Genomic DNA, 23,693 nt, shown 5'->3' with positions numbered 1-23,693 from the left:
ATTGGCAGATTTATGTGCGCATAAGGCAGAAATCTGACAATCCACGGAGTGGGTGAGGTTACACAGCTCAGCATTCAGTGAACTGCTACATCTGCAGCGGGCAAAAATTTGATTTTTATCAAAATGACAGCCGAAGATGAGTGATACATCACTGGCATTAGGATCTCTGCCCCTACGTCCTGCTGCACTCAGAAGCGGTAGCAAAAACTTGGTTCCCTTTATTTATTTTGTAACAAATGTGCAGTTTTTGACTAGCGGGAGATGGTGTAATATTGACTTGGAGATGATCTATTGAGCTTTGAAAATGGCTCTAATGTTAAAGAAGTCTGTGTAGGTGCTTGAAACTATTGTATTATACGATCCTTCATGTCCTGCGGGTGAATGGGGTCGCATTACAGTCTGTAGGGTACCAATGTGACACCATTGCCAAGTATTGTGCCACAGTATAGCAGCATGGAGCCGTTTCTGGCTACCCGACCTGTGTTTCTGTGAAACTCTTTATGCAGCCCTTGCCTATATGGGGCATTGCAGAGCCACCCGCATTTTTGGGCTTGGTGGGGTCCCAATAACAATTAGTAATTGGATAGGTGATAACTTGCAAACTCTTTGAATATTCATACAATAGCATATCTTTTTCTTCCAGCGTTGTGTTGCTGCCTAGGAATCCTCAACGTTCTCATGTTGACTGATCTTTTAGAATTGTGTTTTTGTTTAGTATTTTGAGTGTGCAGATGCTAAACTACACTAGTTTGTATAACGTCTCCTTTACACTACACAGTACACTTCAAAAGAAGTTTTTCTTTTTTTTTCCCACCCAACTTGTTCTATTGGTCTCTACTTCATGTCCAGTTTTCACGGGTTTTACCCTATTGAAATCACGGCTTCATTTCCCTCTTATGATAAGTGTCGATTCCACCTTTGCTTCCTGAGCTCTAGGCCATAGACCAGTTTTAGCGCGTCCTTCAGGGCAAGGTGAGACTGTGACTGTGCGTTCTGTGCTTGGTGTGAAAGGACTGCTCCATGCACACGCTGGGCTGTGCGCTCACAGTGGAAGTTTGCCGAGTGCTTTGGTGGAATCACAAGTGTTCTGTATAAAAGATAGTGAGCTTAAAAATAAGCGTGCAGTAGCGAAACTATAGGAAGGGTGCACCCTTTGCAAATGTTTTCAGTGAATGTATATATGTACTATAGCTTGTCATTGACCTCCAATAAGAGCCCATTTATATTACTGTTATTTCTCCTTATTTTGCCAGCATTTGCCGCTGTAAATTACTGCTTTAGTGCATCTAAATGCTGCCATCAATTAGTATGCGGAATCCAGGTGGCGTTGGGTGTCCCCAGACGATAGTGTCAGGCAGTATGCCCAAGGGGGTATTTTAGATCATAAGATCATAAGAAAATACATAAACATATTAGAAGCTTCCTTAGTAGGTGCGAGTTGATCACGGGCTGGCATAGATGTGATATAGATATATGGATGGGATGATTGGTCTCTAAACGGGCATAATTTCAAGTTCTGCAAATATTCATCTGAAATAAAGCCTATGCGTTTTCTTGTATGATGGAAGTGGAGAAAAAAGTACTGCAATCGTAACATTTCTCTTTTCATTGAGAAGACCGCTTAGGATTGATCATTAATATACAGTAAGCATCTGCCTAATTGTGAGGGGTTAAGTAGCCCGTGTGATAATGGCAAGATTTTGATAGCTAAGCTGGCACCTACACCCAATCCATAGACAGAGATGGGGCCTAGCTATTAAAATGAGCAGTCGGCCAGCTCCCTGCAAGCACATCATGCTGGGGCTAACCTCTAGACATCAGAACCATGTACAAGGCTGTGTATTACAAGATACACGTAAATTCAATGTAACATCTGAACTGCACAAAGATATTTCACTATTTGCATTTTTCTTTATATTGTCCTGAAAATTCAATACATCAAGTACAGTATGTTAGTGAGAAAATATTAATCTCATGTGCAATGGGAAATATTTTTTTGTGTTGGTAACCCCTTTAGCATTTGCACAACAGGTGATTCTTTGACAATAGGTTGTCGTTAGTGTCACGCTGCACGTTTTGTAGAAATTGTGTGGTATTCTAGTTAATGCACGCTGCAGTTTCAAAGCAGGTCTCGCCTTAGGGCTCAAAAATGTCAGCAAGTGTGTGCACCAGTTTATTATGCCTACAGGGGTGTTGCTTCACTTTCCTGTCATTGAATAGTTCTTTTCTGGGCAGGATAGATTGCCCAGTCATAAAGGTGTTCGCAATGCCAAATTCAGCCATGGTCTCATTGGGCCCAATCTAAAATGTTCTGTTATCTTATTCATCGCTCTTCAATTTTGGATGGAAAATCTTGAGTGATTTAGTAACTTTTGATTAGATCAACCGTACAGTAGGTGATTTGTCTTTTTTTTTTTTTTCAGCCAGAGGATGTTTTTATTTTATGTTTTTCTTGAATTCCTCTCATCACTTTCCTCAGCTTAGTATCACTAACTAAAGGGGTTGTATAACTTATATATTTCCCTATTGAAGCCGCTGCACTACCTTTGCCTGTTCTCAGGGCTGCAGTGGTGACTGCTCATCTACAGATTTGATTTTCAAAGTTGAGGATGTTCTTTATTTGAGCATTGTAGTCAGATGTGACCCGTAATACATGTATATGGCTACATGGCAATATAGTGCAACATATAGCCACTTTGTGGGTCTTAATAACAAGCGCTCCTGGTGGCCAGTAGTATGCTGCAGAGGAATGGCGTTGTCCACACTTCCGTGGTGGTGTAAATGACGCGTGCATTTCCACACCTCTACTGCAGCACGGTGGCACAGTGGTTAGCACAGCAGCCTTGCAGCACTGCAGTCCTGGGTTCTAATCCCACCTTGGACAACATCTGCAAAGAGTTTGTATGTTCTCTCCGTGTTTGCGTGGGTTTCCTCCGGGTACTCCGGTTTCCTCCCACATTCCAAAGACATACTGATAGGGAATTCAGATTGTGAGCCCCATCGGGGACAGCGATGATAATGTGTGCAAACTGTAAAGCGCTGCGGAATATGTTAGCGCTATATAAAAATAAAGATTATTATTATTATTACTGCAGTGTGGATATGGCCCTTCCTCTCCACCATACTACTTTCCACCAAAGACTCTTGGGATAAAGACCATGGAAGGGTCAAACTGTCGCCATATCCATGTATTCCTGTTGAATTTTGATCACTGCTCTCTACAATGCTGGAATGAAGAGCTTTGTCCGCCTGGCAAATCAAGGTGTGCAGTTAACTATATATATATATATGTATATGTATATGTGTATATATATATATATATATATATATATATATATATATATATATATATATATATATATATGTATGTATGTATATTTTTTTTTTTTGTGTATTGCAGTTGTACATTGTGTGATTTTGATAAGTATTGTGTTCTATTTATGCGAGACTGTATAAAATAGCACTAAAGGTAATAGATGAAGAACTCGGAAGGAAACCTTTCAGTTTTCGTTTGCTTTCACTTTTTTAGGACGTGCTGAAAGAAGTTTTCCTCTGAAATGATCGCAGCTTTGTATTGTAAGTGTCTGACATTGTGATTGGGTGTTACAGGAGTCCGGGTGGCACACCAGAGTTCCAATGTGAAGCTCTGCTCTGGCTACCTCCCCTGCTTTTCCCTCTGACCTGACATGAACCTTTCTGTTGTGCTGGTGCAGGTTCTCCAATTATAAACCAGTCTGACAAAGGTTGTGTTGTCTGTTTTCCTCACTTTTTGGAGGCCCCCCCCCCCCCCCCCCCTTAACAAAAAAATAATGTTGTACCAACAAGTTACTTGATTTGGTAGGATGTACAGACGTCAGGTCAATATTACTGTTTTTGATGCTTTGTGTAGTTGATTTCCTTCCCGTATTTTTTTTTTTTTTATTTCTCCTGAATGCTTTTATTCCCAGAAATAGAAAGACACTAATCAACTATAAGAACAGTTCTATAGATACATTTTTAATTCATGTGTAGCAAAGGTCTGCCTTGTTACTACAAAAATCTAAGTTTGCACATTTAAGTACTGAAACCTAGCAGAAATAAAAACATCATGTGCAAACTATTAGACTTGCACAAAACAAACTGCTAATCTCTGTAAGCATGACCAGCAGCCAAAAATAACCCTGCTGATTTCACGGTCTTCCTCCTCAGTGCCCCGATTTTTCAGATTAGTGTATTATGTACGTATAACTCTGAATTCATTGTAAACAAGGCGAACTTCAGCCTCCATGAACAAAGCACAGACTTGCATTCCACCCATGGGTATAAATATATTCCGCAAATCACAAAGACGTCTACATCCTAGCGTAATCGCGATAGGACATAAAGGCCGTCTCAAATACATTGTCATTTGTTTGTTCTACCACATTAATTTGTAATAATATCATTTATTAAATTCCATAGTAACTTTCCTGTATGTCAATACATTTCAATAAGTAACATCATTGTGCACTTGGATCAGTATAGCAGGCATTAATAAGATTAGAGTCTACTTTACTATGTATTTATAAACCACTAGATTGTGGCCCGATTCTAACGCATCGGGTATTCTAGAATATGCATGTCCCCGTAGTATATGGACAATGATGAATTCGCGGCAGACTGTGCCCGTCGCTGATTGGTCGAGGCAACCTTTATGACATCATCGTCGCCATGGCAACCATTATGACATCTACGTCGATACTGTGCCCATCGCTGATTGGTCGAGGCGAATTCACGGCAGACTGTGCCCGTCACTGATTGGTCGAGGCAACCTTTATGACATCATCGTCGCCATGGCAACCATTATGACATCTACGTCGATACTGTGCCCATCGCTGATTGGTCGAGGCGAATTCACGGCAGACTGTGCCCGTCACTGATTGGTCGAGGCAACCTTTATGACATCATCGTCGCCATGCTGTGCCCGTCTCTGATTGGTCGAGGCCTGGCGGCCTCGACCAATCAGAGACGCGGGATTTCCAGGACAGAAAGACAGACAGACGGAAAAACCCTTAGACAATTATATATATATATATATATATCTTTCAAAATAAACATTTCCCCATCAGTAAACACTGTAGACTAATGCATCGGGTATTCTAGAACATGCATGTCCCCGTAGTATATGGACAAAGATGATTCCAGAATTCGCGGCATGGTCGAGGCAACCTTTATGACATCATTGTCGCCATGGCAACCATTATGACATCTACGTCGATACTGTGCCCGTCGCTGATTGGTCGAGGCCTGGCGGCCTCGACCAATCAGAGACGCGGGATTTCCATTATGAAATCATCGTCGCCATGCTGTGCCCGTCTCTGATTGGTCGAGGCCGCCAGGGATTTCCAGGACAGACAGACAGACAGACAGACAGAAAAACCCTTAGACAATTATATATATAGATGACCTACAATGCATTTGTGTGAAAGTATTTTTTTTTCATTAGTATTAGATCATGACAAAACCATGTGACAAGGTTGGGGCATCGTGACTTTAGTCACAAAGATCATGGCAATGTTGCTGTTTCTCCTTATTGGGGAAGGGAGACCTATAGGCCAGACAAGAATAATACCCTTATTTTTTTAATCCTTCCTTAAAACTCATTAGCAAATTAAAAATAAGGGTAGGGAACTAAAACTCACCTGTACTCGTCTGTCAGACCGGGACTGCGCTCATACTCTGAGCCCGGAATCCCACCTTACCACTTATCTTTCCACTATTAAAATCCTCTAATGGCCCATTCAGACAGGCCAGTTTTGCATGTGAAACTATCATTGGCTGGTTTTAAACAATCCGATTATCATTTACTAGCCAGTTTACAGAGGCGGCCAAAACTGCGATGAAGACAGTATGACGGTAATTCTATCCTCCCCTTACAGTATCATGTTATCGGCAGCACATCAGCCGTTTACATTAGCAATGTGCTGCCGATAATGATTTTTATAATGGGCAATATAATATAAAGGCATAATAGTAGGTAATTTACCAGCTCATATAGATAGCCAATAATTAGGAAAGAGCGCTGCTTTATTATTATTATTATTATTGACCAGGCTGCCTAATTGTCACATTGATGAGGGTATCTTGGGTAAGTGTTTGGCCAACAGTTATCTAACAAGTTCTATGGCCACTTGGGGAAACTGCTTGGTTTCGCTGACCTCTTGTGCAAAAACTGTCCTGCTGGGTTAATCGGAGGAGATAAATAGCAGCAGTTTCTGGCAGGCGCTCTCTAACCTGCCTGTTTGCCCAGGCATGTAAAAGGTTTTCCTACATCAACAAAAATGTCCTAAAAGCATAAATGTCATAAAATATTTAAATAACCTAATTGATTAGTGTTCTGACGCTGCAGCTTTACTGCTCTCATGCTCCCCAACAATCTCAATATACTTCTCTGCCGCTTTCTTGTGATATCTATTCATGTGACCGCTGCAGCCAATCACTGATTTCGGTGTCGCATAATCCTTCAGGGACGTGAACAGACATGCGGCGTATAGCAGAGTGTAGCGTTCAGTCATAAGAAATGTATCCAATAAGTATTAGTGGTTGTCGGGTTTTATGGCATTTTACGTACTTTAGCAAATTTGTTGTTGGTCCCAAAATCTTCTTTGAAAGGGAAATTGGTCGCCTTTGTCTACATTGTGATCTTTTCTCCAATGATTATCCATCTGCATGCGGTCTACTTCAGTGTACTGTATATATTGCCCCTTTCAGGTTTTTACCCTTAAGACTGAACTATATTGGCCCGTGTGTATGAAGAATGTGTGCTTACTTCACAAACCTTTGACTTGCCCATATATGAGGTATAGTAGCCAGACGCAGAGGCTGCAGGGTTGCCTAATACGGCCTCAATTCACAGTGTGTAGAACTTTTTTGTGATCTTTAGCCCTTTCTCTCCACATTTACCATAAGGAGGTTCAGGATGTATTTTAGGAAGTTGCTAGCTGGTTTTATACATATGCTATGAATTGCCTTACTGTTAGATTGTGGGGTTTCAGATTATAACCACTTTTACTTTCTGTTTCTAGGAATTTTTTGAACACGCACAAAAACTTTGGGATGATGACGGTGTGAAGGCATGCTTCGAGAGGTCAAATGAATACCAACTCATTGACTGTGCACAATAGTAAGTGCTTTTTTTGTGTCCATTTTGGCAATATTTATAATCCGAGAATAAAGAAAATCCAGAAATGGTGCAATATAAATCTTACATTTTTAACTCTGTCTCCTGAGCCTCATAATAAGGGGACTCTTCCGATTCAGAAGAGATTCCCTTCCATCAATCTTCTCATTCTCATGACTGTTAGGATGATAATTACCTAATAGAATAGAATGCGGTCTATATGTCCCCAGTGCACTGTCCATAGAATAAAAACTAGCTTTTATTATACTCTCCTACAGGACGGAGCAGTCTGATGGGTGTCTCTGGTCTTGGTCCAGTGCCTCCTCTCTTCTTGCTTCAGGTGGATGGTGCGTCCTACGTCATCCACATAGTGTCCTCGGGATCGCACTCCTGCACAGGCGTTCTTCTCTGTCCTGCTGAGGGCAGAGCAAAGTATTGTAGTGCGCATGTGTGTGGAAAGGTGAAAGAGCGCATGCGCACTACAATACTTAACTGTGTCAGGAGCGCGATGCCGAGGTCAATGTGTGGTGACGTAGGATGCGTCATCCACACAAAGCAAAAAGGACGACACCAATTGCAAGAAGAGAGGAGTCACCGGATCAAGACCACTGACGTCCACCGCATTGGACCGCCCCGTAGGTGAGTACAATAAAAGCTATTTTTTAATTTATGAAGAGCACATTGGGGACATATAGATAGCATTCTAGAATTCTCTGTATAAGGGTGTACAGGTGCTGGCCATACTTTAAATGGGGGGAAAAAGGTGGTGCCAGGTTCCCGTTAAATGCTTTCAGCACCTTAGACAAGATTACCAACGCTACTGGAGATGTTTTTATGTTTTTTTTTATTTTTATGAACAGAAAGGAAGATTAAACAGGTTAAAAAAAAAAAAAGTGCTTGTCTATCTAGTTTAAGTATTAAAAATATAATGGAAGTTATACATTTCTCTAGAACTGTGTATAAAATGAAACGTATTGAGGTAATTGCAAATTAATTAAAGGGAATCTGTCAGCAGGTTTTGGGTTTGTAATTTGACAGCCGCATAATTTAGGGACTGCAACCCTGATTACTACAATTTATCACTTAGTTTACTGGGTGCAGCAATTTTGATAGAATCACATTTTTCTCTGCTGCAGATCTTGTCTTTTGTTGAGCCTTTTATAACCCCGCCCACACCACTGATTGGCAATTTCTTGTGCAGCTAATCAGTGGTGGAGGCAGATTTGGACTAGGAGGTATAAGACAACTAGTCCTCTAATAATCTCCTGCTGATAAAACTGATTTTATTAAAACCGCAAACCACAGCTCAATAAGTGACACATCGATGTAATCAGGGTCTCTGCTTCTACATTATGGAGCTCTCAGATTGCATGGCAAAAATCTGCTGGCAGATTCCTTTTAATGATATTGCAGATGAGAGAAATGCCTAAAATATTCTCCCTGCTAAAATGAGTGTATATTTCTACAATGTGTATTACTGTTTATATGTAAATATTCACAATGTGTTTCCAGTAAGGCACATCATCTGCACAGTACCTTTTTAAAATACTCTATTAAAACCTCTCTAAACACTATAAAGATAATTGACTTTTCGTGTGATGATGCCAAGCCTTCAGAGGCCACTGGCTCGTCTGGTATGAAAGCCATTGAAATAGTTAAGGAGGTTTGACTTCCCATTGAATCGGCTCATTTAAAAACTTGACATGTGTTGAACTTCTCTAGGGCAGGTTATGGGAACTTCATTCTTGTGGGAACATAAGCTTTTAGATTTTTCAGTTATCAGACTTCATCATGTAAAAGTTTGATTATTATCTTCAGTTGGGTGAATGAAGTAAAATATTATTCTTGGCTTTTGAACAGAAGATGGAGTGTAGAAAAAACATCTGAAAACACAGGTGTAAGGATCTTGCTGATCCGTCCCTTTATTAAGCGTTACTTATCGCACAGTGCAGCTTTTTCCTGCCATGTTCTGCATGCTCTGTAAAACAATACGGAACAATGAGACTTGTATATGGCGATCAGTACAACAGCATGGATACTGGAGCAGATAACAGGATGACATTTGTCTAAAATTACACAGCGACATGATTTGTGATCCTGGGCTGTTCTTAAATTCTTTTTTTTTATTACTGTACTTTTTCTTTTGATTTGCATGTGTTCCTCCTTCATTGTATGCGCTGTGGACATGATTTTGGTTGTCAGGAGCGTAAAGCAAGCTTTTCCATCATAAAGATGCAATGTATTGTATAGGAGCTAAAGTTTATTTTTGCCCACCTCAGTCCATGTAGTTAAATGGTGGTTAACCACACAGGAAATTGAGTGGTTCCTAGTCTGCCTTGAAGTTCCATGTCCTAACAGCCTGCCAAGTACACTAAAAGATGTCTGCAATAAGTAACACATATTCTGTAATGTATGCAGCGTTAATTAAACCATGCTCCGAGTTAGGATCGTTAAGTTACACCCCAGCCATTACAATCTAGCAGTTGATCCAGGGACTGGTGTGGAGTAGATAGCAATGTCTGCTTTTAATGGCGCGGACTGAAGTGTCTGCAGTTTTGGAGGATCATTCCAAAGTTAATTCTGTGCTTCAGCTACATATCCCCCTCTGCCGTTGCCCTACGGCCATCACGGGAGAGGAGAAGCCTGCAATACACAGGTACTGCCTTCTGCCAGGCACCCCATTAGACATAAACGTGGCATAGTGCCAGGATTGATAGTAATTTTTAACCTTTGTGTTGCCTGCCAAGCCTGTGAACAAGGAGCCCCTTAGGTAATCTCTTGGCACAATACAAGTCCATCCACCTGTTGTGCAGGAACTTGGGAAGACCACTCCGTTCCTACTGGAAGCTGCAATATTCTGCCGCTTATGCAATTATATGGAGTATTTTATCCTGTGTGCATGCAGCAGAAAAAAAATTAATTCAAGATGTTCATTATTTAGACTGATCCCACACAGGGAAAAACAAACATATTGGCCCCATAGTCTTAATCTACATGCAGATCAACATTGACATCCATTGCAGAAGTTAAACTTTCAGCCTCCGGTACACTACCGTTCCAAAGTTTAGGGTCACCCAGACAAATGTGTTTTCCATGAAAACTCATACCTGTATTAATCAAATGAGTTGCCAAATTAATTGAAAATCTAGTCCAGACATTGACAAGGTTCAGAAAAAAATATTTTTTATTTGAAATAATAATTTTCTCCATCAAACTTTGCTTTCGTCAAAGAATGCTCCCTTTGCAGCAATTACAGCATTGCAGACCTTTGGCATTCTAGCAGTTAATTTGCTGAGGTAATCTGGAGAAATTTCACCCCATGCTTCCAGAAGCCCCTCCCACAAGTTGGTTTGGCTTGATGGGCACTTTTTGTGTACCATATGGTCAAGCTGCTCCTACAACAGCCCAATGGGCTTGAGATCTGGTGACTGTGCTGGCAACTCCATTACAGATAGAATACCAGCTGCCTGCTTCTTCCCTAAATAGTTCTTGCATAATTTGGAGGTGTGCTTTGGGTTATTGTCCTGTTGTAGGATGAAATTGGCTCCAATCAAGCGCTGTCCACAGGGTATGGCATGGCGTTACAATATGGAGTGATAGCCTTCCTTATTCAAAATCCCTTTCACCTTATACAAATCTCCCACTTTACCAGCACCAAAGCAACCCCAGACCATCACATTACCTCCACCATGCTTGACAGATGGCGTCAGACACTCTTCTGGCATCTTTTCAGTTGTTCTGCGTCTCACAAATGTTCTTCTGTGTGATCCAAACACCTAAAACTTGGATTCGTCTGTCCATAACACTTTTTTCCAATCTTACTCTGTCCAATGTCTGTGTTCTTTTGCCTATATTAATCTTTTCCTTTTATTTGCCAGTCTCAGATATGGCTTTTTCTTTGCCGCTCTGACCTGGAGGCCAGCATCCTGGAGTCACCTCTTCACTTTAGACGTTGACACTGGCATTTTGCTTGTACTATTTAATGAAGCTGCCAGTTGAGGACCTGTGAGGCGTCGATTTCTCAAACTACAGACACTAATGTACTTCTCTTGTTGCTCAGTTGTGCAGCGGGGCCTCCCACTTCTCTTTCTACTCTGGTTAGAGCCTGTTTGTGCTCTCCTCTGAAAGGAGTACTACACACCGTTGTAGGAAATCTTCAGTTTCTTGGCAAAATCACGAAAGGAATAGCCTTAATTTCTAAGAACAAGAATAGACTGTTAAGTTTCACATGAAAGTTCTTTTTTTCTGGCCATTTTGAGAGTTTAATGGAACCAACAAATGTAATGCTCCAGATTCTCATCTAGCTCAAAGGAAGGTTAGGTTTATAGGTTCTCTAATCAGCCAAACTGTTTTCAGCTGTGCTAAAATACTTGCACAAGGGTTTTCAAGGGTGGTCTAACCATCCATTAGTCTTCTTACACAGTTAGGCCAGTTTCACACGTCAGTGGCTCCGGTACGTGAGGTGACAGTTTCCTCACGTACCGGAGCCACTGACACACGTAGACCCATAAAAATCAATGCATATGTGCAGATGTCATTGATTTTTTGCGGACCGTGTCTCCGTGTGCCAAACACGGAGACATGTCAGTGTTCGTGGGAGCGCACGTATTACACGGACCCATTAAAGTCAATGGGTCCATGTAAAACACGGACCTCACACAGACGTTCTCCGTCTGGGGTCCGTGTGCGTGCAGGAGACAGCGCTACAGTAAGCGCTGTCCCCCCCACATGGTGCTGAAGCCGCGATTCATATGTTCCCTGCAGCAGCGTTTGCTGCAGAGAAAATATGAATAATAGTGTTTAAAATAAAGATCTATCTGTCCCCCGCCCTCCCACCCCCTGTGCGCCCCCCCCCGCTGTTCACGTGGGGCCGCTCATTTACAATCATGAATAGTCCCCTCCCCTATGGGAGGTGGAGCCACATATTCATGACTGTGAATGATTGGCCCCACGTGACCGCATACACTAGAAGCCGCGGCCAGACCAGGAAGCAGCGAGGGAGGCGGGTAAGTATTTTCTGAACAGCGGGGTGGGCGCACAGGGGGTGGGGGGGCGGCGGACACATAGATCTTTATTTTAAACACTATTATTCATATTTTCTCTGCAGCAAATGCTGCTGCAGGGAACATATGAATCGCGGCTTCAGCACGATGCAGGGTACCACACGCATGGGTACCACACGCGTGGGTACCACACGCTCCGTGTGGTACCCACTCGCCATACGGGCGGCACACGTGTGCCGCCCGTATGGCCTACGTGAGTTCCCAGGCACACGGACACGGATAACTCCGGTACCGATTTATTCCGGTACCGGAATTATCTGGACGTGTGGGACAGCCCTAAGCAAACACAAAGTACCATAAGAACACTGAAGTGATGGTTGTTGGAAATGGGCCTCTATACACTTATATACACGTATATTGCATTACAAACCAGACGTCTGCAGCTAGAAAAGTCATTTACCACATTAACAATGTATAGAGTGTATTTCTGAATCATTTAATGTCATCTTCATTGGAAAAAAAAAAATGCTTTTCTTTCAAGAATAATAAGGAAATTTCTAAGTGACCCTAAACTTTGAATGGTAGTGTATTTGTCTTGGATTCTTTGCAGATCACCATTTAGATTAGCCATAGACCAGTCAGGCACTTGCGGACATGGCTTTAATGGCCCAGAATATATTTTCGTACTACTTCGTGTGGATTGTTTACTATATGTTAATGCTGCATTTGTCAGCGGTTACAATAACTGGTGCCACACCTCTGCAAACAGCAGAAAGGACATTTTTCTGTTACCAAAAGTCTCATCATTTGTTTGTTTTTATTGAGTCTTTCTAAATGTTCCTGGCTTTCAGCGGCATGGAGTGTGTTATTGATGGCATTATGGCTTGCTTTTTAACAGCTCTTGTGGGTTCTACTAATGTAATGTTAATTATTATTTATTTTAATTCTGAAACCTCTTCCTGTCCATAGACAAAAAGTCTACTGTAAAAGCTTCAAAGATTAGTGTCAGGGCAAAGCATATGATGGTATGGCTATTTCCTAATCTTTGAATTTCTGTGGAAACCTTGTCTGCCTTTTTAATGAATGAATTCACTCATTACATACATTTACTGCATGCACATTTCTTTGGGTCTGTCAGTTGTTGCACAATGTAGAGGAGTACACATTGTGTCTTCAGGACATCACCCCCTACCATTACTACCCTGCCATTTTCACTAGCTCTGTTGAATTCTTTGAAATATAGAATAATTTTGTCTATCGTTCAAAGTCATGAGACAAAAAAATCCAACAGGGTTGGGTAGTGTTTGTGAGGGTTATGTTGTGGTTGCCGTTCACATCCCAGTCCTATTTGACCTTCGTTGGACGTGATGCTCAATGCAACATTGCAATCTTCATAAAACACCTACGGCCACAATCCTTATAGTAAAGCTTATGCATCATATCAACAATAACCCACATTTAGAAAAAATGCAGCAAAATATATTAAAAGCATCACGTTCATTTAGAATATATATATAAAAATAGGCTAAAAAGTCCAGGATGAAGCATTTCTATGCGAAACGCGCGGTGGGCCCCTGGTCTTTGCCCTTTACCTGACTGATTTTGCCATAAATATATGGGTATTATACTTTCTTTTGATGATTATTGTCTGCTATTCATGTAATCTATAGATGGCTTACTTGGAGTAGTTTAACTACTCTAACTATACATTCTACTTCTGAGATCCACCTCCGCGCATATACCGTATTTTTCGCTTTGTAAGACGCTCCGGATTATAAGACGCACCCCAAATTTTGAGGAGAAAAATAAGAAAAAACTTTTTTTAATAAATTGGTGGGGCGTCTTATAATCCATGCGTCTCATTACTTACCAGGGGTTGTGGCTGCGGTGGATCAGGGTCCCAGGGTCGTTGCTGGAGGCAGGAGTGGATCATTGCTGCAGGCTGGGATGAGGAGGTCTGCAGGGGGGCTCCTATGCAGCAGGCTGGGATGAGGGGGTCTGCAGGGGGGCTCCTGTGCAGCAGGCTGGGATGTGGGGGCCTGCAGGGGGGCTCCTGTGCTGCAGGGGGGCTCCTGTGCTGCAGGCTGGGATGAGGCAGTCTGCAGGGGGGCTCCTGTGCTGCAGGCTGGGATGAGGCGGTCTGCGGGGGGGCTCCTGTGCTGCAGGGGGGCTTCGGGGCTGCAGGGCTGTTTCCGGTGCTGCGGGGGCTCTGCCGACATATTGTGAAAGGCCAGAGCCCCCTGGCAGTTCGTCCATGTATTCCTGTATGACTGACTCCGGGAAAATGGCCGCCGGAATCTCGAGAGATGAGATCTCAGCTCTGAAATCTCATCTCCCGAGATTTCGGCGGCCATTTTCCCGGAGTCAGTCAAACAGGAAGGAACGCATGGACGAACTGCCGGGGGGCTCTGGTCTTTCACAAAATGTCGCCAGAGCCCCCGCAGCACCGGAGTAGCAGCGGACAACCGCGGTGGCGGGCGGCAGCAGCAGCTGTGGTGGGCGGCAGCAGCAGCGGGCGGCAGCGGACACCCCCTCATCCCAGCCTGTAACGGTAAGCGGTATATCTGCTTTGTAAGACGCACCCCCATTTCCCCCCAAATTTGGGGGAAATAAAGTGCGCCTTACAAAGCGGAAAATACGTATATAAATTGTGCATATGTTGGTTTTCTAAATTATGTACCCAGGCTTTATTAATCAATGTGTATACCAACTTTGGTCTTTGTTAGCTATTTCTATATTTTATACCAGGTGTCATTTTTGTTCTATTTTTATATACCGTATTATAAAATTTGACTTTGTTTATATATTTTGGCTTGCAGTTTTTCTAAATTGGGGTTATTGCGGTCTTCTTGTCATGAGTAGTAGCCAAAGTATCCATTACTTACTCAGAACTATCCACTACCTACTCAGAACTAGTTTTGCTAGTAACGTCCCCAATACTCCACTTGTACACGGAGCCCAAAGTCTGAATTGGTTGCCACAAAGCAAGTAATGCAAGAAAAAATATTCATTAGTTCCTATTAAATCTTCTAGTGTTTTGGTGACATTTTGCAACATTTCTTTGCTGATTCACTTGTTGTTTTGTATGTATCGGAGCTCAATAGTTTATAAACACCGCTAAACATCCCAAGTATAGGCTTATTGGGCAGGAGGACATGCATCACTGCTTCTTCTGAACCCTATGTTCCTTTCCCAGCTCCGTGTTTCACCTAGAGGGTAGCCAGCTGGGCACATGTAGGGTTAAGAACAGCTTCCACAAGTGCCCGTGAAGAATGAGGCCAATTTTATTGCTAAAAAAAAATTACATTTGACCTGGTATGTTTTGTCATATAAATGGCCTTTCCTGTTTTTCCATAGAAGAGTGGTTTTTGGAGCTTTGTTGTAAACTGCACCGACAGCTGTTGGGGTATGCCTCAGGTATGTGATTAAAAGTTCTCAAAGAATAGCCCAGTGGGGGGCTTCTCAGGGAGGTGGCAGCTGTGTCCAGTGTAGGAAATGCTCTGTAAGCTAAATGGCCTGTGCACTTCACGGATCAGTCAGTATAGGTAATATCCTGACTGATAGATACAGGACTTGTGCGAACGCGTTTAACCCACCAAGGGTTTCTGTACTTTAGGCCTAGGGTGGCTGTTAATGTTGGTGTTTACATTGTGCAGATCGCTTCTTGCTTTTCTGGTGAACTAATCCAGTGGAGCGAATGCCTTTTACCAGAGCAGTGTGGGTTTATGTTCATACACTCTGGTAAAGGAAAGGGATGTCATGTAACTATGATGAGTGATTAGCACTAAATATAGCTCTGTATAACTAACAGAGAAAGCACTGTTTCATATGAAGATCCACACAAACACAGCGGTGAATACAAGGAAGCTGGGTTAACCTTTTCCCTGCTGGTGAGAGATTCCGTCATTCCACCGGAACTCCTTGAGAATACAGCGGATGAAAGGAGAAATGGCTGTGTTCTCAGCCAGCAGGCTTCCTTCTGCTCCGCAAAGCTGGATCTGGTTGGGAAATGGCACCGTAAAACAGGACTGCTGGACGTCTCCGTATATTACATATAGGCTCGTGTTCTCCTGTGGGGAAAAAAACAAACTGTTCCCTTACTGTTATAACAAAGGCAATACATGGTTATTTTTCATTGAGATCAACTTTTTCTGGGGCTTTAATTTTCATGACTCGTCTGTAGGGACTGAGCAGCGAGGCGTTCCAATCAGGCTCTGCGGATATAAAATATATAGAGCTGTGCCTGCCAGACTATGGTCGCTGCACAACTTTGTCCTCTGCAATGTGCAGATCATTCATGAAAATGTGCAAATGGCTTCTTAATATTTTCTGTCCTCTGATCTGACAGTTGATATTGCATGCAGGCCCAAAGCCTGAGGACGGTCTGCTGAGAAGTTCTGACGGCTGCGTTCCCTGTTCTGGTTACTGTCAGGTGCGGTGCTGGCATGTAGACACATCTCCTATTTAAAAGATGATTACCTAGATTTAAAAAAAAAAAAAAAAAATTTGACTTTTGCCCAACCATCCCTTTAACATTTATATTAATTATGCAGAGAGGAAAATAAAGATGCAAAATGAATGTTACAAACAACTCTTCTGTTGCTTTCGCTGTATATTTATAGCTGCCTAATAAGGGAATTGGGTTTTTAGTAATAGAGACTTTAGGGTACACTTCCTTGGGACTTTCCCACTGTGGATTTTGCTGCGAGAGATGCATTGCTGTTTCCGCAAACTTCACCCTTTTCCATATAAGCTGCCTAAGTTCACAGAGCTTATAAAAAATTGTCCAAATTTCAGTTATCTGCATGGAATCCATTTTATATATTGGTAGTTATTAAAATGTACTATACCAATTACTGTTTATGTTAAAGAATTACAATGTATCCATAAAAATTGGATGTTATACGACTAATATGAGAAATCCAACATACAAAAAAAAAATAGTGCATGCTGTTTTATTTTTATTTTTTTTTACACAGTAGAGAAGGCTCAGCAGAGACTAATTGAATAACAATGGTCCTAGTGATGTTCGTTTTTTTGGCAGACCACACACCGACTGAAATTGGTCATGTGAACTTGGCCTGTGAATGAAATTTTGTGGAGTCTAATCCACAATGTTAGATTTTCCTCATACGATTCTGCTGCAGAAAATTGCTGCTAACAATGGCATGTAAAAGTTTGGGCACCCCTGATTTTACTGTTATTGTGAACAGTTAAGCAAGTTGAGGGGTTTTTTTTGGTGTTTTTATTAACATTTTAAAAATTACAAAAAGGAAAATGGGTTGATGCCGACATTTGAAAAATAAAACAAGAGAAGCGAGCACACATGAGTAGGACCATTTAAAAAATGGAGAGTGCCAGTAGCTGAGCCAGAGGCCACTAACCTTCTAGGGTTATGCACCCCTGCATAACCCTGGTGAAGAGCGGAGGGCTATAGCACCGAGCGAAGTGTGGTCCAGTCTGTTTGAGCCACAGCGGTGAGACACACTGCCCGCGTAAGGTCCTCCTGTGTTGGATGCCGACGTTGGGCACGCTTGGAGATTTGTGTGCTCAGATAACTTTGACCATAGTTTCAGACCTTAATTAGCCTGTTAGGGTTATGGCTTATTCACTATTATCATTCGGAAAGGCCAGGTCATGCAAATTTTCCAGCTTTATAAATACCCAGCCTCCTCTAACCTTGTGCCAAAAAAACAGCAGCCATAGGTTTTTCTTATCAGCTGCATAGCACTCTGAAAATGGTAGAGGCCCACAAAGCAGGAGAAGGCTATAAGAAGATGGCAAAGTGGTTTTAAGTTGCCCTTTTCTCAGTTTTAAATGTAATTAAGAAATGGCAGTTAACAGAAACAGTTGAGGTCAAGATAAGCTCTGGAAGACGAAGCAAAATTTCAGTGAGGATTGCTACAGAGACAAATCAGAATGCCCGCTTGACTGCAAAAGACTTTCAGAAAGATTTAGCAGACTCTGGAATTGCTGTACATTGTTCTACTGTTCAGAGACACTTGCACAAATATGGCCTTCATGGAAGAGTTATCAGAAGAAAACTTCTCCTGAATCCTCTCCTTTGGACCAATGAGGATAAATAGAACTCTTTGGCCACAATGATCACAGGTACGTGTGGAGAAAAAAGGGCAGAGAATTTCAGGAAAAAACATCTCGCCAACCATTAAGCAATGGGGGTGGATAAATCATGCTTTGGGGTTGTGTTGCAGCCAATGGCACAAGGAACATTTCACAGGTAGAATGAAGTATGGATTCAATGAAATTTCAACAAATTCTTGATGCAAACAGAACATCCATCTGTAAAAAAAAAAAAAAAAAAAAGATGAAGTTGAAAAGAGAATGGATTCTACAAATGGCTAATAATACCAAACAGACATCAAAACCCACAGTAGGCTACCTCAAAAGGTTCAAACTGAAGGTTTTACATTGGCCCTCACAGTCCCCTGATCTGAACATCATTGAAAACCTGTGGCTAGACCTCAGAACTGGAAGAATTTTCCATGGAAGGATGAAAATCCCTCAAACCAGGATGGAAAGACTCTTGGATGGCTACCAAAAGTGTTCACAAGCTGTGATATTTTCAAATGGGGTGCTGCCAGCTACTAAACATGCAGGATGCCCAAATTCTTGCCTATTCTCCTTTTTATAATTTTTAAACTATAGAAGATAAAAATATATAGATCTTTTTTTTTCTGTTGCCTAAAATACAAAGGAAATGTGTCATCTTTAACTTTAGTCCTTTTAGAGATCATTTCATCTTCAACTTGCTTAACTGTTCACAAGAACAGTAATTTTCAGGAGTGCCCAAACTTTTACATGCCACGGTATGTGGCTGTAGACACCTACCTTTTATAATGGATCTGTTGCTAGATTTCAGAATACAAACTGCATACATTACTAAATGGACCTGATAAGGCTGGTTTATTTACTTTGAATATCCATGTCAGATTGACTGTATTATTCTTTTTGAAAGTTTAACTTAATCTTTACTTTAATGGTTCTTCTGTGTCTTTCTTGCTGCTGAGATCTCTCACTGCTCAATACAAGCTATACCTGTAGAGTCAGACTGGATGGTGAAGACATTGGGACTCCGGCAATGAGCTAATTTTACCAGTTCTGAGCTACCCATAGACATTAAACAGCAGACCGATCCATGCTGTACTCTGGCGTTCTGAAACGTTACTGCATAAGTAAGCAGCTTGCACAAGATCATCCACCTGTGGGGGTGGGGAGCCAGTTGTCAGACAAGCCAGACTTTCGACAGAGATGACTTATTACTGTCTCTGCCTTCCTGGTTGCTGTGTACACAGCACTGGACAAGAGCTGTGTACGCAGATGACGAAGCCGAAAGATCACTTCCTCCTCCGGACCCAATGATCATGTGATTTTTATTTTTTTTTGTTTGATTTCATTTTAATTTTCTTTTAGAGCTTATTAAAATTACATGTACGATAAAACCAAAAATATGCCTCGTCAGTAACCAGGGAAAAGGTTGAACTGGTTAATCCCTTTCCGATATTAATGCCGATGCCGGACTCCCTCCGACACTAAGCCCACATCTTTTCCAGCACACGTCAACGGTCTTGATCAGCTGACATGTGCCTCTAACAGCTGCGTGGGTGGAATCGTGATGCACCCGCCGCTGTTAACTACTTAAATTCCGCTGTCAATCTCTGAAGGCAGCATTTAGCTCGCGCATCCAGCAAGTGTGTCGGAAATCCCTCCCATCGATGACCCCGTCATGTGATCGTGGGTCACCAATGGGTTGGCATGACAACTAGAGGTCTCCAGCAGACCTCTATGTTTATCACTGCCAGATTGCTATGAGCGCTGCCTGGTGGTCGGCGCACATAGCAAGTGAGAATTTTTGCTTCATACAGGCGATCATCCCCTGTATGTAGTAGAGCCAATCGGATTATGGCAGCTTCTAGTCTCCCATGAAGACTATTAAAGCATGCCAAAAAAAAAAAAAAGTTTTTAAAAATATAAAAGTTCAAATCACCCCACTTTTGCCCTATTCAAAATAAAACACAAAAAAATCAAACATACACGTTTAGTATCACCGCGTTCAGAATTGCCCGATCTATCAATATAAAAAAAGAATTAACCCGATCGTTAAACGGCGTAATGAGGAAAAAAAGTTAAAACTCCAGAATTGTTTTTTTGGTCACCACAACATTGCATTAAAATATAATAACGGACGATCAAAAGATCGTATCTGCACCAAAATGGTATCATTAAACACATCAGCTCAGCACACAAAAAAATAAGCCCTCGCCCAACCCCAGATCATGAAAAATGGAGACCCTACGGGTTTCAGAAAGTGGCGCAATTTTTTAAAAACAAATTTTGGAATTTGTTTTCACCACTTAAATAAAAAAGAACCTAGACATGTTTGGTGTCTATGAACTTGAAATGACCTGGAGAATCCTAATGGCAGGTCAGTTTTAGCATTTAGTGAACATGGTAAAAAACAACCAAAGAACAACTGTGGGATTGCACTTTTTTTTTTTTTCAATTTCACCACACTTGGAATTTTTTTCCCGTTTTCAAGTACACGACATGGTAAAACCAATGTTATCGTTCAAAAGTACAACTTGTCCCACAAAAAACAAGCCCTTACATGGCCATTTTGACAAAAAAATTAAAAAGTTATGGCTCTGTGAAGAAGGGGAGCAAAAAATGAAAATGCAAAATAAAAAATACCTCTGGTCGTGAATAGGGTTAAAATAAAATTCCAGGCTGATCAGAAAATTCTGCACTTACTCTACACTGCTCAAAATAATAAAGGGAACACTAAAATCTCACATCCCAGATATCACTGAATTAAACATTCCAGTTGCAAATCTTTATTCATTACATAGTGGAATGCATTGAGAAGAATAAAACATAAAAATTATCAATGTAAATCAAAATTAATATCCAATGGAGGTCTGGAGTGGGACTGATGCTCAAAATCTAAGTGGAAAATGAAGTTTCAGGCTGATCCAACTTCAGTGGAAATGCCTCAAGACAAGGAAATGATGCTCAGTAGTGTGTGTGGCCATAAAGTGCCTGTATGACCTCCCTACAACACCTGGGCATGCTCCTGATGAGGCGGTGGATGGTCTCCTGAGGGATCTCCTCCCAGACCTGGACTAAAGCATCCGCCCACTCCTGGACAGTCTGTGGTGCAAGGTGACGTTGGTGGATGGTGCGAGACATGATGTCCCAGATGTGTTCAATCGGATTCAGGTCTGGGGAATGGGCGGGCGAGTCCATAGCTTCAATGCCTTCATCTTGCAGGAACTGCTGACACACTGCAGCCACATGAGGTCTGGCATTGTCCTGCATTAGGAGAAACCCAGGGCCAACCGCACCAGCACAAGAGGTCTGAGGATCTAATCTCTGTACCTAATGGCAGTCAGGCTACCTCTGGCGAGCACCCCACACCATTACTGACCCACTGCCAAACCGGTCATGCTGAAGGATGTTGCAGGCAGCAGATCGCTCTCCACGTCGTCTCCAGACTCTGTCACTTCTGCTCAGTGTGAACCTGCTTTCTTCTATGAAGAGCACATGGTGCCAGTGGCGAATTTGCCAATCCTGCTGTTCTGTGGCAAATTTCAAGCGTCCTGCACGGTGTTGGGCTGTGAGCACAACCCCCATCTGTGGATGTCGGGCACTCAGACCATCCTCATGGAGTTGGTTTCTAACCGTTTGTGCAGACACATGCACATTTGTGGCCTGCTGGAGGTCATTTTGCAGGGCTGTGGCAGTTCTCCTGCTGCTGGGTTGTTGCCCTCCTACGGCCCCCTCCACATCTGCTGGTGTACTGGCCTGTCTCCTGGTAGCGCCTCCAGCCTCTGGACACTACGCTGACAGACACAGCAAACCTTCTTGCCACAGCTCTCATTGATGTGCCATCCTGGATGAGCTGTACTACCTGAGCCACTTGTGTGGGTTGTAGAGTCCGTCTCATGCTCCCACGAGTGTGAAAGCACAACCAACATTCAAAAGTGACCAAAACCTCAGCCAGAAAGCATTGGTACTGAGATGTGGTCTGTGGTCCCCACCTGCAGAACCATTCCTTTGTGTGTGTCTTGATAATTGCCAATAATTTCCATCTGTTGTCCATTCCATTTGCACAACAGCATGTGAAATTGATTGTCAAGCAGTGTTGCTTCCTAAGTGGACAGTTTGATTTCACAGAAGTTTGATTTACTTGGAGTTATATTCTGTTGTTTAAGTGTTCCCTTTATTTTTTTGAGCAGTGTATTTGATTGTAGACTGTTGAACTGTGACAGTGTGCATACATGATCACGATTGCATCCATGATCACAATTATGCCCTGTCGCCACTGCAAGTGGGTGGATTCATGACTGGTAGTATGCGATTTGCGGTCCCATGCCAACTAGATCCTCAGCCATTGCAAATTGCATGCTTAGTCACGTGACCTCCCAATTATACTGGCAATAGACAGGAAGGAATTGTGACACTGCACTTTGCACACCATCACGATTCGGCAGTCTGCAGACACGTAGAGTTGCTGTACACTTTTCTATTCAGCCTCTAAAACCCCTTTAAACCTCCATATATCATTCAGACTTGAATTTTACTCACACTCGTTCCATCCCTGTTTTTCACTGATAGAACTTGTACCTGTTACAGACTGTAACGTAGACCTGTCCTATTTTGATCTGAGCTGTGGATCAATCTCACCAATGAAAGTCATGGATCCGTGCAAAGAGACCATTTTCAGTTGCCATCCTTGTGCTGTTCGTTTTGCACTGATTGCTTGATATAAGACACTTGAGAAACCTCCCATTAGGTTTTTTGGGGGTTTTTTATCCGAGAAAAACTGATGAAACTGACCAACCTGTGATGGGAAAAACTGACACACTGACCAAACTTTTACTAAAAAAGCAAAAAAAAAAATCTCTGATGAATCTTGGACTTTTTTTATTGTATATGAGGAAAATCGCTGACTTCTGGAGGAGCCTTACTCTTGGGATGTCGGTATCTGTACTTGATCGGTTATTAGCAGCTATATGCAGCAGTATATGTTCTGGGCACTTTCTCCAGTTCCACTAGCCTTGGAGGTGCTGTCAGTGCAGGAACGTTTTGTACTAATCTTTCCTCACCCTTTACTCTGGTGTATATCATCTGAGATTGGCATCGGGATTGTTCGTCCTCGCGTGCCTTTCATTCTCTTGTGTATTGTCTATTTCCCCATGTGTTTATTGCTTATTTTGTCATTTGCGTCTACTGGCAACAAAACAAACAATAAGCATTATGCTAGATGCCACACATACAGCTAGGTTGCCCAGAAATATTTGGACAGCTGATACAAGTTTTGTCATTTTAGCTTTTTCCCCTTTTTCTCCAAACCTATTCAAGATAGTGATATGATGACTATGTGCTTAAAGTGCAGACTCTCAGCTATGATTTGAGGGCATTCACATCCATATTAGAGGAAGGGTTTAGGAATTGCAGCTCTTTATTATATACCATAGCTGCCTCTCTGCCTCCAGTCTCTGAGCTTTAGGGGTCCAGTGCTGACCACAGTG

The 23,693-nt window shown here is 42.2% G+C and overlaps 1 protein-coding gene across 3 annotated transcripts in view; it reads left to right on the top strand.

Annotated features, from left to right (window-relative positions):
• GNAL (G protein subunit alpha L) overlaps nt 1–23,693 on the top strand; it is a 336,050-nt gene that overhangs the window by 267,482 nt on the left and 44,875 nt on the right. For all 3 annotated transcript variants that reach the window (XM_077270173.1, XM_077270175.1, XM_077270174.1), the window contains one exon: nt 7,044–7,141. In XM_077270173.1, the coding sequence (XP_077126288.1) occupies nt 7,044–7,141 (98 nt within the window). The remainder of the gene's footprint in view (nt 1–7,043; nt 7,142–23,693) is intronic.

Source organism: Ranitomeya variabilis, chromosome 6, assembly GCF_051348905.1.
Source record: "Ranitomeya variabilis isolate aRanVar5 chromosome 6, aRanVar5.hap1, whole genome shotgun sequence".
Taxonomy (NCBI): domain Eukaryota; kingdom Metazoa; phylum Chordata; class Amphibia; order Anura; family Dendrobatidae; genus Ranitomeya; species Ranitomeya variabilis.
This window is presented reverse-complemented; position numbering and strand designations above follow the sequence as displayed.